The sequence below is a fragment of the Gopherus flavomarginatus genome, chromosome 9, assembly GCF_025201925.1.
Source record: "Gopherus flavomarginatus isolate rGopFla2 chromosome 9, rGopFla2.mat.asm, whole genome shotgun sequence".
Taxonomy (NCBI): Eukaryota; Metazoa; Chordata; order Testudines; family Testudinidae; genus Gopherus; species Gopherus flavomarginatus.
The window spans coordinates 86,225,058-86,239,938 of NC_066625.1; the positions used below are offsets into that span (position 1 = coordinate 86,225,058).

A 14,881-nucleotide genomic window follows, 5' to 3' on the forward strand; every position below is an offset into this window, starting at 1 on the left:
TACGTTGCTAAGTATCAGAGGGGTAGCCGTGTTAGTCTGGATCTGTAAAAGCAGCAAAGAGTCCTGTGGCACTTTATAGACTAAACAGACGTATTGGAGCATGAGCTTTCGTGGGTGAATACCCACTTCTTCGGATGGGAATCTTTGCCGCTTTTACGTTGCTAAGAGTGTGAAAAATCCACACACCTGAGTGACCCAGTTATACCAATCTAACCTCCGGTGTAGACAGAGCTATGTCAACAGGAGAGCTAGCTACCGCCTATCAGGGAGGTGGATTAACTATGCCGATGGGAGAAGTTCTCCCGCGGGCACAGTAGTGTCTTCACTAATGCGCTATAGCCGCGCAGGAATGAGTGATGGGAACACGCTAGCAGTGACATTTGAGTTGAGCAAAGAGGGTGGGAGGCCATGCAAGAGAAAATTAGAGCCTAGATACAGCGAGAAGCTGATTTACGGGGAACCTTCATGGTGGGAGAAGGGAAAAACGTGGATTTCATGGTGGGAGAATGCATCAGCTCCCCACCGGGAGAAATGTTGGGCCAGAAGGAAACCAGGAACAGTTCTAGCCTATTGAAAATTAACTCAGTGATAGAAACAAATGGCCTTGTTTGGAAATAAATGGATCTTTCAGCACTGTCTGACAGCATCGCTCACTTTGGTGATTGGAATAATCAGTATTCTGCTCTGTGGAGAAAGACTCACCACACGAGGACATGAACAAGGCACATTCAAGCTGAGGTATGTCTGAATGCATTGCCTGCTTAAAGTTAGAGCCAAGGGAAAAAATGTGGTAACTTCACCAATACAGAGGCACAAAATTTAGGGGTGGGGTGGGGGGTTTAAGCAGACCACCAAGCTATTCTTAGTCGAGCTTCAAATCCCCCAGGCAACCAGTATTACCTTTTTGTAGATCTAATTAAATTATATGGGCTGAATGCAATTTGTTCTGGGTTCTCTTGGCTTCCCCTTGCAATAAACTGTTGAATGCACACCTATGTGCATGGGAAATGTGTGCCTTTCAGAGCTCTGATTATTTCACACCTCAGACTCTTAGTTCACGGACAGAGGTAATTTCTTTGCAGGGCTTGATTTTACTGGGCAACCTTGTGTTTATGTGGACTCACCTTGTTACTAAACGCTTAGTGTGGTTAGAGCAACTCCTCTTTCTGGCTCAGCGGTTAAGCAGAAATGTAGCCCCATTTTTCTTTGGTGGTCTGTTTGTCCCACAAAGAATAAATTCGCTGAGAACTGGAGAAGAGCATGGGGGGAGGGAAAGGAAGCTGTACAGTTTAAATGGAGGAAAATCACTCTTCTTTTCTCTCTCTCTCTCCATCTAATCCCCCGGTGAGTATATCACAGAGCCTGTGTCTAGCCGCAAGAGCAAAGGGGCTTCTGACACCAGTGTGGCCTTGTATGAGTCATTTGACCTCCTTGTGCCTCAGTCCATCTGGCTGGAAATGAGGTAGCAACGCAGGACCAGATGTTGCACGTAAGCCGAGCATTCCAAAGTCAGTCACTTACAAAAAGTCAGACATTAGACTAGGTTGTCGGGGTTGGCATCAGGCAAATAAAAACAAAATGCTCATGTACATGCTTAAGAGGTGCTGAGCGCCCTCGGCCCACTTGGAATTCAAACAGCAGCTAAAAGCGCTTAGCACCTCGCAGGATAAGACCTCTCTAGATAATAACTGCTTTGCACAAAAATCTCTAGGGCCAAACCTTGCTCCCACTGAAGTCCCATCGCTACAGGATCAGGCCTGCAGAGACCAGATATCAAAGATGTTGTTTATGCAGCAGTGAGATTCCGAAAGAAAGCTTGTCAAAGCAAAGCTGTGACTTTCAGGTGCTTGTTTTCAAAACTGGAAATATGCAGATCATGGTGACAGCATCTCTGCTAACGGTCACTTCCCGTCCATCAACAATACAGTCTATTCTGGACCACTGCCCTCTGCCCCTCTCCCTTTCGTTTGGGTCAGCGATAATTAAACTAACGGTGAGTAATGAGAAAACAGACAAGTGATCACATATAGCTGGCTGAGATGAAACACAATACGGAATATTAATAAATGAAACAGCATTTAATTACACTAATTTGCTCCTGCTGCCATCTGAATGGCTTTCTGCAGATAGGTCAATGCTGGTGGATTATGAGTTTTTTCCAGAGAACATATCATTACTGAGCAAATAAAGTCTGGGTTTTTCAGACTAGAAGGTATACACCCAGGGGCAGGCAACCTATGGCATGGATGCCGAAGGTGGCACGCGAGCGGATTTTCAGTGGCATGCACACTGCCCAGGTCCTGGCCACCGGTCTGGGGGGCTCTGCATTTTAATTTAATTTTAAACGAAACTTCTTAAACATTTTAAAAACCTTATTTATTTTACATACAACAATAGTTTAGTTATATATTATAGACTTGTAGAAAGAGACCTTCTTAAAACGTTAACATGTATTACTGGCATGCGAAACCTTAAATTAGAGTGAATAAATGAAGATTCGGCATAGCACTTTTGAATGGCTGCTGACCCCTGGTATACACACACGCACACCACCATATGTGCTGTTATAGATATCTGCATGCACGCACACGCTATCAGAGATACCTGCACATACATAATACGACCCCATCCCTGGCATACTTGCACGCTCTTTTTGTAGGCTTCCTGTGCAAACCAAAAATGTGGACAGAAACAGCAACCTCGGTGCAATCCCCAAAGGAGCAACTGCTAGCGGAAATGTCAATCTGCCATGTTTACATAGGGTTTGATGACTGTGGGAACAGACTGTTCAGCTCCGGCTGAAATTAGCTGTGATGAAGAGCAAAGGTTTTTTGTACCAGTTTGCTATTTGCAACAACCAAACGAAAAACCCCATTCGCTTCACCAGGCAACCGTATACCATGTTACACAGGCAGGTTCCATTTACAAAAAATATTCCCTCCTAGGGAGGTAATATCTCCTAGGTCAAGCACTTGCAATTAGCTCCAGGTCTGATTGTTAAAGCTTAGTTTGAGAAGGCTGGGGGAGAAGTTGCAGGAAGTCAGGAAAATGGTCTCTGGACTTTTACAGTGTATTAGCTAAAGAATGGAGTGTCAGTCTCAGATTTAATTTAGAGGGGCAAAAAATCACTCTCTGAATAATAAACTGTTCAATTCAAATGAGAGAATGAATACGTAACCATCTTCCAGTAAAGGGCCGACAGCAAAGACATTTCAGTTTCAGTTAAACTCATCAAAGCAAATAGACTTTTTCACTGTAACCTCTTTGTAGTATCAGCAACTGCTGCTAAAAATGATATTGGTTCTTGTTTCCTTCACCAGCAACAACTTGTGATTTCCTGCAACTCTGTTAGCTGGGGATCCACACTTAGAATATGTACATAGCCATTTATACCCCAAGTGCCAAAGAAGTCTAAAGAACACGGCCTCTCAACATCAGCACACCCTGAAACCGTATTTGCTTTGGGACCACATCTGTTTATACTCAATTTAAATCCCATCATGCAAACATACAGACATCATGGTAAGCAGTGGGGATAGAACCCAGGAATATTGGACCCCAATACAAAAAAACCCTCAGGCCTCTACCACTTGAGTTAAAGGAGACTTTCTGTTAGCTGTCAGCAGGAGTAGGGGTCTTACTTAGAACCAGTCGGAAAATGTCCCCCTCAGCAAATTACTCAAATGAAAAAAAGTGGCCAAACTACATCTCCCATGATGCACTAATCTCTACTCTCTTCCTGAGCCTCTCTAGTGCATCATGGAAACTGAAGTCCACTGCGGAGCATGTCCTATTAAGAAAAATGGAGGCATGAGGCAGCCAAACTACAACTCCCATGAGAGACTCCAGTATTGTCTCCAAATCAAAAAAAAATGTGGTGTTGGTGGGAAAGGGAGCTGTGTTATTCCCCCGATGACAACTGGAAACCAGCATTTGAAGACGACACAGACAAAAAACTATCACAAAACGGGCATGACTCTCCTCTGGCTGAAGCAGCTGCCAGCACTACGCAGGAGCGCCACCAACTGGCCTCTACTGACAGCTCACCTGCAGTGGCAACCAGCTCTCATTACAGCTGGGCAGTTCAAATGTTTCTTTATAAGCAAGGAGAAAGGATGGCCTTGTGGTTAAGGTACTGGGCTGGAGAGGCATGTTCAGTTCTTGGATCTGCTAGAGGCTTCCTGTACATAGTGTCGCTGCGCCTCTGTTTCCTCATCTGAAACATGGGTATGATACAAGTATTACATTAATACTTTCTTTCTCCCTATATACACACACACATATATACACACGCACACACACATATATATATAAATATATATTATACATACACACCCCTATATTATAATACTTTCTTTCTCCCTGTCTGAAACTGTAAGCTCTTTGGAGCAGGGACTCTCTCTCACTCTATGCTGATCTGGAACCTGGAGCAGCAGAATCTCCAGTCTCAGTTGGGGCATCTCAGGGCTATGGCAATATCATCATAAAGAAAAATCAAAAGGGAAAGCCCTAAATATGACTGAATACTAAACCAAGAGCCTCAACGTGAATTAATGGAGAAGGAACCTCCACGCACTGAGAGCAGCTTGCTGAACACAGCTGTAACTCCAAGCGCAAGGCGTTCACCACACCACCGATTTCTGGTTGAACGATTAAAGTCCAAGAGCCAATTTGCTAGTTTTAAAAGGTCACGTAGCCTTGTTACTGCCAATTTCTTGGCATCCTGACTACATTAAACTGCGTAAGAGTAATTGCAGTGCCAATATTTGTTAAGCTCTGAGCTGTCAAAAGATCCTGATCAAGAATAATCCCAGATTGCACATATAGAGCATGTTTCAGCTGGGGATCTCAAAGCATTCTAAACCAAGAAAGCTCTGTGATAACCCTGCAAGGCTGGTAAATGTTATTAATTGTATTCGATTTGCAGATGGGGGATTGAGGTACAGAGAAGTGAAGTCACGTGTTTGGATCAGTGGCATAGCTGGAATCAGTACTCCAGAGTATGTGTGGCCAAATGAGTAGAGCATTGGATTGACACTAAGATGACCTGGGTTTTATTCCAGGCTCTGCCACTGCTCTGTTGGGTGATCTTGGCCAAGTCACTTCACAGCTCTGGGCCTCAGTTTCCACATCTGTAAAATGGCACTAATGATGCTGAGCTCCTTGAAATCTACTGAAGAAAAGCCCCATAAAAGAATTAGATCTTACTACTGGCACTCCTCTGCCCCAACCATTAGGCCATACTCCCTTCCTGTTAATGTCAAAACCAGGATGGGCTGGATAGCTCAGGGGGTGAATGATGCAGCCTTTCTTCTCTAGTTAAATGATCTGAATGAAAGCTCATTTCACTGAGCTGTCCTGGGTTATCTCATTTCAGTTCCCAGGACAGGAATTCACATCCCTGCTAGTTATCTGGTGGCATTCACAGCACAGAGGGTAAGGAGTGACTGGATTGTGGAGACTGCCCTAGTTTCCTGTCCCTACATCCAGCTTCCTGCAACCGGGTCTTGCTTTAAAGCACATAGGCGTGGCAGGAAAGTCTGGCCTGCCGATGCCATGTTGCTCCCAAACCCTGGAGAGCCAGGGGATTTCTGTCCCCAAGTGATGCCCATCTGGCAATTGCTATAATTGAATATCTTGCAGCTCATCTGTTGCACAATGATCCAGAGCTGCAAGGATGGATGGATGACGCAGTGGGCGAGAATGTGCACTGCCATCCACAGACCCGGGTTGGGGGCAGCCTGGGGGATGTCACTCCTTGGTCGGACCTGCGCTGGAGGCAGGGGAAAGAGAGGGCAAGGGCAGAGTGCAGCATGCATTGGGCTCTTGCATCCCCTAGTGGCTGGTTACAGGCGTGGAGAAGGAGGAGGAGGAGAAGAGGCTTGCCCTTCCAGCTAAAGTTTAATTGCACTGCTCTGAGATGTTGCGATGAGGGAGGAAGTATCCCTGCACAGAGCCCCAAGTGGCTACAAAAGCCTTCTGCTCAGCAGGCAGGAAGGCTTCAATTTCAAGTTATTGCCTGAGAAACAGACAGCTCCCTCGGAGTGGGCGTTAGCAGCATCCAGCTGGACCCAGAACAAGGACTTTGTGGTGCAGGAAGACACTGGTAAGTCGGGTTGAATAGCACTTTGGAGGGATAATGGGGCACAGAGTCTTTTACCTCTGGGTCACTAGCCTGAATCCAGAGCAGCTACAAGTCGCATTGCTACCACCTGGGGGCTGTTTGGTGCAATGGGCTCAGTGGGTCTCAGCCCAGTTCCCGGGGGACTGACACCCACATCACAAAAGCCACCAGCCCAGCTGGCAGCCTTGTCGGCACTCATAGCAGAGAGGCCAGAGCAGGGGGGAGAGATGGAATGACCTCCTCCCTGCCAATGGTCAGGCTGGAGGTAGTGGTGGGGAAAGGCGGGGAAGCTGAGGGTGGGGAGGTGTCATGAGCGCTAGTCCTGTTCTGTGGGATACCACGTCCGTCTCTGGGGTAGCACTCGGCACCTCCCGCAGTGCCGTGGCCTCACCACGTTTACTAGAAAAAGCAATATTTAAAGAGCGAGAATTGCCTACAGTGTCCCTTTCATCTGGAAAGGGATTAGGTCACCCCACAGAGCCAGCGGTGCCTCCCAGGCTTCAGACGCAGGCTTGGAGAAGATGAGCAGACTCTAAACTGCCGGTGATGGTGCAATTTCCTATACAAACCAGACTGGATCGCTCCTCTGCTGAGTGGGGCTTCCCTGGGGTCATTTGTCTAAGTCCTCCACTTTCCTATTGTTCTGCTGCTTTCCACAGCCTCACTTGCAACTCGGAGCAAAAATCCCCACAGCACAGCAGAGCTGGGTCTGTGGCACAGTGGAACAAAACTCACTGTGAGACTCTTGCCTCCACTCCTCTCTCTGTGGCTCCTAGCCGATGTAGTCATGCTCCCTGCGGCGGGAGTATCTCATGCAAAGAGCTGCACAGAGGATGCCATCTGCAGCACACAACAGCCGATATATTTGGGATGTGTTCTTGAGCCCCATCTCCTGGCACCTTATTGATCCATTACCTATTTACATTATATGCAGACACAGAGCACTTCTGCAACAATTTGGATGCTATCTCGAACTCTGCGGTTACAAGGCTTGTGCCAGCCACGCCCCTTCATTCAGCTGTTCACCTGAGTACTGATGGAGTTACAGCTTAGTGTCCGTGCCACGCTAATGCCTGAAGAATTTTTCTGTCATGGTCTGTTTCACTCTACAAATTTCAGAGAAAGAGAGAAATGAGGACAAGCCAGAAAGAAGAAGAATGCTTCTCAGTTTGACAGCACCGTCCATCGTAGGCTTGCAAATCACTGTGCAAGCCTTAATGAATTAAGCTATACAGCCCCTTTTGGTATTTACAGGACTCAGTTTCCGTAGGATGGGAAATGCCATGGGAAATGTAACAGTTGCAAAGGAGACATGTCCTGGTTTTAATGATGATTACTGTAGGAAGGTAACATTGTCACCATTTTATGGATGAGGAAACCAAGGTAGGATAAGTTAAGTGACTTGACAAAGGTCATTTAAAGAATCTGTCAGAACTTGCAACAGCGTCCTCATCTCCCGATGCACAGCCCTGAGCTGTAACTATAAGGCCATGACTCTCTCCAGTGAGCAAAGAGTAGAAAACTACATCTGCCAGAATTCTGGTCCCCATTTTTAAGTGACAGTTTCCAGATGTGCATGCTCCTGACTGCATGCACGCAGCACCTGGGGCATGCTCACAAATGGAGTGTAAGTGCACAGGTTAAGTTTGGAATTTTGAAAGCGTTTGTACAATACACTAGCTCACTCCATGTCGTGATGTCTCCCTCTGCTGCCCATGTCCGGCAGCTACAACAGCCTGCTACTTGCTCCCTGCTAAAGGAGCGGGTAGGGTTTTGTGCATTCAGCACTGAAGATCCTAGTGCAATTGACACTGACGTACGCAGCCAGGCTTCATCACATGTGCACTTCTGAAGACACAGAGCTTTACATTTGTATCCATTTCTTTGTAACAAAATAACGCCCTGAGTCTTCCAGTGAAAACCATCCAACACACAAGTAGGGATTCAAAAAATTCCATTTCTTTAGGATTCGATGGTGCCCCCTACCAGATCTTAAAGTCATTCCAATGGGGGACGGGGGCTGGTGGCTACTTAGTGGTGTTGCCACCACATGATACTAAAGGGTAGAGTCAGAATTCAGTTTGGGAAGAGGCTAGAGTCATTTACGAAAAAAACCCTAAACCTGGAACAGGTTAATGATCATTGTAATGGTGACGCCTCTTCTCTGTCCGCACCACCACAGCATCTGGGCCCCTCACAGTCTTTATTCACCCGTGTGGAAGGCATGCTCATATTCCCATTCTGCAGATGAGGAAATTGAGGCACAGTGAGACAAGTGACTTGCCCACAGTCACTCTGTAGCAGACCAGGGAACTCCCATGTCCCAGTCTAGTGCCCTAACCACTGAGAAATCCTTCCTCTGTTAGGAGTTTGTTTGTGTCTCCTCAGGCACAGCTGGGCATTGGAGATGCGAGGACACGCCCCATGCCAGCAGGGGCTCTGCTTGGCCGGGCTTAATGCCTGCTGCGACACCTGGGAGCACAGCTGCTCTATCAGCCTTTTCCCTGTCCTGTGCGAGATCGGTGCTGTGGGCCTGGGCACCTGGGGAGCAGCACTAGCACCTCACCCCCTGGCAGAGGCTAGTGCCACCAGGGAAAGTAGGGCCCTGATTCAGCAAAGCATGTAAAGCACCTGCTTGACTTTCCGCACATGCCTCGTTGCTGAATCAGAGGCCAGCACTGCAGAGTTTACAGGACACTGATTGCGTCCAGCCCCTGGCATGGGGCAGGGTGTGCAGGAGAATCTTTGCACTCTTCCCTCTTGCACACTCATGCTGGATCAAGCTGAGATAAGCCCCGAGAGCAGCTCTGCAGAGAATTCAGATACTTAATCTATCCGATCTGCTGGCAGATTTCGTTCCAAGCATGTGCACTTTTCCTTGGCATCCTTCAAGATAATGCATACAGTCTGCTGTCCAGTGATGACACAGATGCCCCAGAAATATATTACTGACTTTCTCAGAGAACAAGAACCAGAAAGTTACCAGCTGTCTGAGCTTTGTGGTCATATCTCTGGAGGCTGCACTCTTCTGGCCTATTGAGACTAACGTTCCTGCATTTCTCCTGCTCACCACGCCCAGGTGGAGCTCCAATATAATTTCATGGAGGACTCAGGATTTCTGAAGACTAGGAGCAAATTCAAAGCGCTGCAGAAGACAGCACAGTATTTGAACAGAAGCATGTACATCTCCATGGCACAGACAGTCCAACAATGCAGGCAGCAAGGTCCTGGTGAGCAGCCAGAAGCTATGGCAGACTGGGACTGAAAGTGAAACCCTGCATGTAGGAGCATTAACCAGCCTCCCCACTCAGCAGATTAAATTACGGCCAGACCGTACACCATGCAAACCTTTGATCTTTGATAATCCATCTGCCGAACGCCAAGACAGGCTCAGATACTGACATTCTGAGGCTTTAAACTCTCTGAAGACAAACCCTGAACAGACCGTGATTGGCATCCGGGCTCCTTTGGGGAGCATATCTTGCGTTTCTAGGCATTAAATTCCCACTTGGGCATTATCCACAGAGAGATCTGGATTTATTATCCCCAAAAGGCAGGAGGAAAATGAGTCAATTGGGCAGAGAGCTTTACCTCCAGGACCCCAAATCAGAGATCAAGAGCTAAGTAGCTCTTTAAAGAAAAGCAGCGAAGAATGCATGCATCTGACGAAGTGGGTATTCGCCCACGAAAGCTCATGCTCCAAAACGTCTGTTAGTCTATAAGGTGCCACAGGACTCTTTGCTGCTTTTACAGATCCAGACTAACATGGCTCCCACTCTGATCTTTAAAGAAAAACATGCGTTCCTCATTTAATGGAAAGGGCTGTTAAAAAAACGGGGGAAAAAGCAACCCAACCCTTAGATACTAACACTGCAAGGAACTGTGATTGCTATACAGGAAACCTCACGCGCTCTCCTATCTTTCCCTGTTAGTCTTGATCTGATGGTACATCTGGGAAACCGCGGCGAATCGCTCTGACCCTTGTGACGGTTGTAGAGTATCAAAAAGAATAAGTCTCCGCATTCTCTAGCGAAGAGGCAAACTCTCCAAGGCTGGGCTGCAGTGCCAGCCTCTCGCACGTCTCCCTTACTTTGCACTTAGATTTGATTAAAGTTTGCTATCATGAATACACCTTAACACCAGTGACATACAAGCATATGATTGATGCAAACATGAAATCCCGTGTGCTCACAATGCTCCTGTTTCACTCAACCTCCTAATTACCTTACACACTCTCCCCGGGTTACAAAGAAAGACATAAACAGATTAACTAAATTAGGCCAATTAAAGGTTCCCTAATGGAATGAAATGCTTCAGACAAGCTTGAGACAGAAAAGGGGGCAGGGAGAAGAGAAAGACAGGCAATGTCAGGCAAATTACACAGAGCTCAGAGAACACCTCCGAACATATAGATCCACAAATAAAAACATAAGCTCCCTTCAACTGCACTTGCCTTCCTGATGTTTGCTCTTCGTGAACATGCTAGTGAACTTGATGTTTACAAAAATGACATTTTAAGTTAATACTGCGGAGAGTATTTGTAGAAAGCAGAAGTCGAATTGGTGAATGCAAATATTTGCATTGGAAACCCGATCGTTAATCTGTGGAATTCGTCGCCACAAGATCTCACAGAGTTTAGCAAGATTCACAAAGGGATTGGAACCTGAGAGCATCCACAATATCAGACAGGACAAACCATTTTTCTCTATAAAAAAAATGTATCAGATATTTCTCGATACAAGTTCTCCAATCCAGCATTCTGGTTTTGCTTTCAATGCTCTTTTTTGTGACAGGTTGTTTTCAAATAAATGGATAATCTCACTGCTTCAGTCCAAAGAGAAACTGTCGTCCTCTTTTGCACTTCACCAACAACTACTTCAACCTTCTCTCATAGATCAATGGATTCAATGGCCACAATGGACCATTATGATCATCCAGTCCCAACTCGTGCATAATACAGTCCCTAGAATTTCACCTCATCATTCATGCATCATGTCCATAACATCAGCTTGAGCTAAAGTGTCTCTCTTTTGATTTACTGATTGCCACAAGATCCTTGTACAGTTACTTGTCTTAAGTGGAAAGTCAAGTTTCTTGGTCATGGTCATTAAATTGCACCAGGCTTGCAACTGAACCAGAGTCATGACCGGACAGACAAGGTAGAGTCCATCATCATCTTTCTTACCGAAAGGCTGGAGGAAGTTCTCCTTCGTTGAATCACAACATGCTATTGTGGGGCCTTTTAATGGACACACATGCTCTATAGCAGGGCTTAAGGAGCTAACACAGGACCTGATCAAGATTCTGATGAAGCCAATGGGAGTCTTTCTATTGACTTCAATGGGCTTTGGATCAGTCCTATCAATACCAGAGACTGGGCCAAACCCAAGCCCTGGTCCAGAATACCATCAAACTTTGAGGAAGCCTGGAGCCAAAGCGTAGGGGATTTAGCAAACATCAGCACCTGTAACGATATTGCCACTGGCCCACAGACATGCCAGGCAGCTAAAACCCCCAGCACAACTCTGCATGTCTACCCGCCTTTGAAGAAGGGGAATCACTCTGCAGAATCGGCATGGCTGACCATCAAATACAGTGAGGTCTGGCTTTCAGCAGAATCCTTATGGGAAAGTCCAAAGCTAGATAAGGAGGACCTTTCCATAAGGTATTTTTTTAACCATCGTAGAGAATGTAATGGAGAATTATATCCCTCCTATAGAATGCCACAGGACGAGAAGAGCTAAAGAAAGGATATTAAGTGTCTTTTAAATGTTATAGGTTTAATTTCTAAAAATCCCTATTCATTTTCTACAGAACTCTGTTTCATCTCACCCCTATTAAATTCTATAGGATGATCGTGTTTTGGTCCTAATGGATTCATATTGGCGCTAAGTAGAGGGTGAGACCTTTTTCCCTTGTCTCTCCAGCAGCGAAGGCCACTAGGACATTTGTATTGAATACAGAGGTCACAGTAACAAACCCTGCCCTGCCTCTATTTTGGGCACGAAGGACCTGGATGGAGCAGAACCAATGCAGTTCTGCTGGGAGCAGAACCTCTCTACTCTACAGCACAGAGCTGTGCTCCCTGGAGATGAGGTGGAGCTGGACTGAGGCAGAAGCAACAGGTCACGAATCCATAACTATGGAGATCCATCCACTATTCCATCCTTCCCCAAAATGGGATCATTGCAACCAAGGAATATACTCCTGCTTTGAAGCTACAGCAGCATCCATGGGTCAACATCATGTGAGCTCAGCAGACTCAGCTCTGAGACTCTTGCCTTTAGAAAGCGTCTTGTAATATATCAATGGAAAACTACCACCACATTGGCTGCTCCAATCATTATGAAATGTATGTAACAATGCTGTATGTGACGTTATGGATATTCTCTCTTTCGGAATCTGTAAACAAACCAAGGAAGCAAAAAAAAGGTTTTTTTTTCCAGACAAAGGAGAATGGCCAGCACCTCTTGGACTCAACGGCAAACAAATCAAGCCAGCTGTGTCGAGAACACTGGGCCATTCATTTGCATTGCAAAATCCCAGGAGACTGCAAAAATTAGCATGGTGTCATCTCCCTGGAGGACACAGAGAGATGATCCCCCAGGACAGTTTCTTGGCTTTGAAACCAAAGATTAACTTGAGGCTATCAGGACCTGCTGAAAGACTTGGGGGTAACCATCATAGAGGGACGATGGGATACAGCATCCTTCAAGCCTTTGAGAGCTGTGTCCTATTAGCCTGGAAGGCAAGAGTTGCTGCAGGGGAGATGGTTTTGGGGGGACTCAGGACTGAAAGGACTGTTGGTATTGCCCTGCAAGAAGGAACCAGGCTGGTGGAGGCCAGGGTGAGGCCACTGTGCCGGGAGCAGGATGCTCGTGGCAGGGCTCGGAGCCAAAGCTGCACAGCACAAAAGCACTCAGGGTACAGGGCAGGTGGTGACACACCCCCTTACTGGTCTGAGTGAACTCCCAATTCATCACCAGGGCATAGCTTCCTCCGGCACTGGTGATGACATGGACTTGCTGTAGAAACTGGGCCATTCTTACCATGGCTGGATATGAAAACCAGCATGTTGGGGGGAATAGCTCAGGATGACCATATTAGAGGAAAATACACTTGATAATACTCTGTAGTGAGGGATACTCAGCATCAGCTGTTACAGGGACCCCCTTGCTAGCACGGTGCCTGCCCTGGAATGATCCATTCAGGCCAGCACTTTCCAGAGCCAGAGGGGAAATCAGACCCAGACTGCACAAGATTGCTTGGTTCCTTGGTGCCGCTCCAGGTTAAGAGGGTTATCTGAACAAGGCAGTGGTGAGCATTCGCACCGGCTATACCTGTCTTATCCCGTGGATGTCGTCATCCGGAAGGCTGGTGTGGATGTGGCTGTGCACTTCCGTCAGCTCCGTGATGTCCATCAGGGGCAAGGGAACCTCTTCAGAGAGTGGGGACATGAGGGATTCCAGCTCATGAGAATCAGACTTGGTGCTGGGCCTGGGTGGTCCCTGCCTGCCCCGGTGATAGGAGCTGTGATTCCTGGCTGCTTGAGAATCCAAGCCTGGCAGAGCCTCCCTGCAGGGGATGGGACAACAAACAAAGGTTTCCACCTCGGAGGGCAAAAGGCCCTGCGCTCCCCTGTCCAGCCAATCGCTCAAGGGGTGTCGGCTCCCAACTCAAAACCAGTGGCAGATGCTGGACCAAACTGCCCCTCTCTGCTTGGGCTGTTATCAACAGGACTGGAACTGCTCTGTTTCTGTCTACTCTTCTGGGTGTGGGGATCAGTGTTAGGGCCCTGTGCTCACCATGTACGGCCAATACACCCTAAGCCCGTGTTCTGTAACAAGCTCAGAGTGCAGATTCTACAACCCGACCCCGTCCAGCAGATCACAACAGCTGGTGCTTAGTGCCCCATAACGGGAGCGAGTGACAAGGGCATGGATTTACTCTCACTCATTCTTATCACACCCCACATGACGTGGATAAGTTTAATCATCCCCGTTTTACAGGTGACAGAGGGAGGTTATGTGATGGGGGTGGGTTAGTGGCAGAGCCTGAATGAGACTTTGGGAGCTCTTAGGTCCCAGGCCTGTGCTCAATCCAGCCGCTCACAATGCCTCTCTCTAAAACTACGGCTTACGTCAAAAGTTGGGCTTCAAATGATTTGCTTTATAAGCACTTACAGGGCAGGTTCTGACACCTAGATCAGATCAACAGGACTCAGCCAATATGCCCCGAATGAGGATCTGGCCCCGATCACGCCAACCCACTCCATTACATCAGGAAGAAAGGGAATCCTCTAACAGTCTTCCCTGCTGAAAGCTCACAAAGCTGTTCAGAGCATGCTTAGAACTATCAGCCAGGCACCCAAACGCATCAGAGCCGTGTTGTGCATACACAGAGATGAAGAAAGGATAATGCTCTTTGACAGGGCAATTAGCATTCTGTTTTGGTGCAAAAACAATTACTCTAACAATGCAGATTAAAGAAAAGCTACCACAGCAGCATACAAACCAGCAAACCAGCCTGCATTCGTTAACGAGCGCTCCTTAGCGGGCACGCCCCTCAAAGCAACATGACAGAGAAGGGATTCTGTATTGAAAGACATGGATTATTCTTATGGCCGGCATCTTTAACTGCCTTAAATTCAACTGTTCTACAACACAGCCCATCTCAGTGTGGGAAAGAATCTGACGGGTTTTTGTGCTGCTCCACATCAGTGCTTTGTTCTCCTGGCTGTCTGGATAATGCAATGCA

At 47.0% G+C, this 14,881-nt stretch overlaps 1 protein-coding gene across 2 annotated transcripts in view; it reads right to left on the reverse strand.

Moving 5' to 3' along the window:
• Positions 1–14,881, reverse strand: part of IGDCC4 (immunoglobulin superfamily DCC subclass member 4) — a 187,751-nt gene that overhangs the window by 8,208 nt on the left and 164,662 nt on the right. For both annotated transcript variants that reach the window (XM_050967461.1, XM_050967460.1), the window contains exon 18: positions 13,465–13,699. In XM_050967461.1, coding sequence (XP_050823418.1) covers positions 13,465–13,699 — 235 coding nt within the window. The remainder of the gene's footprint in view (positions 1–13,464; positions 13,700–14,881) is intronic.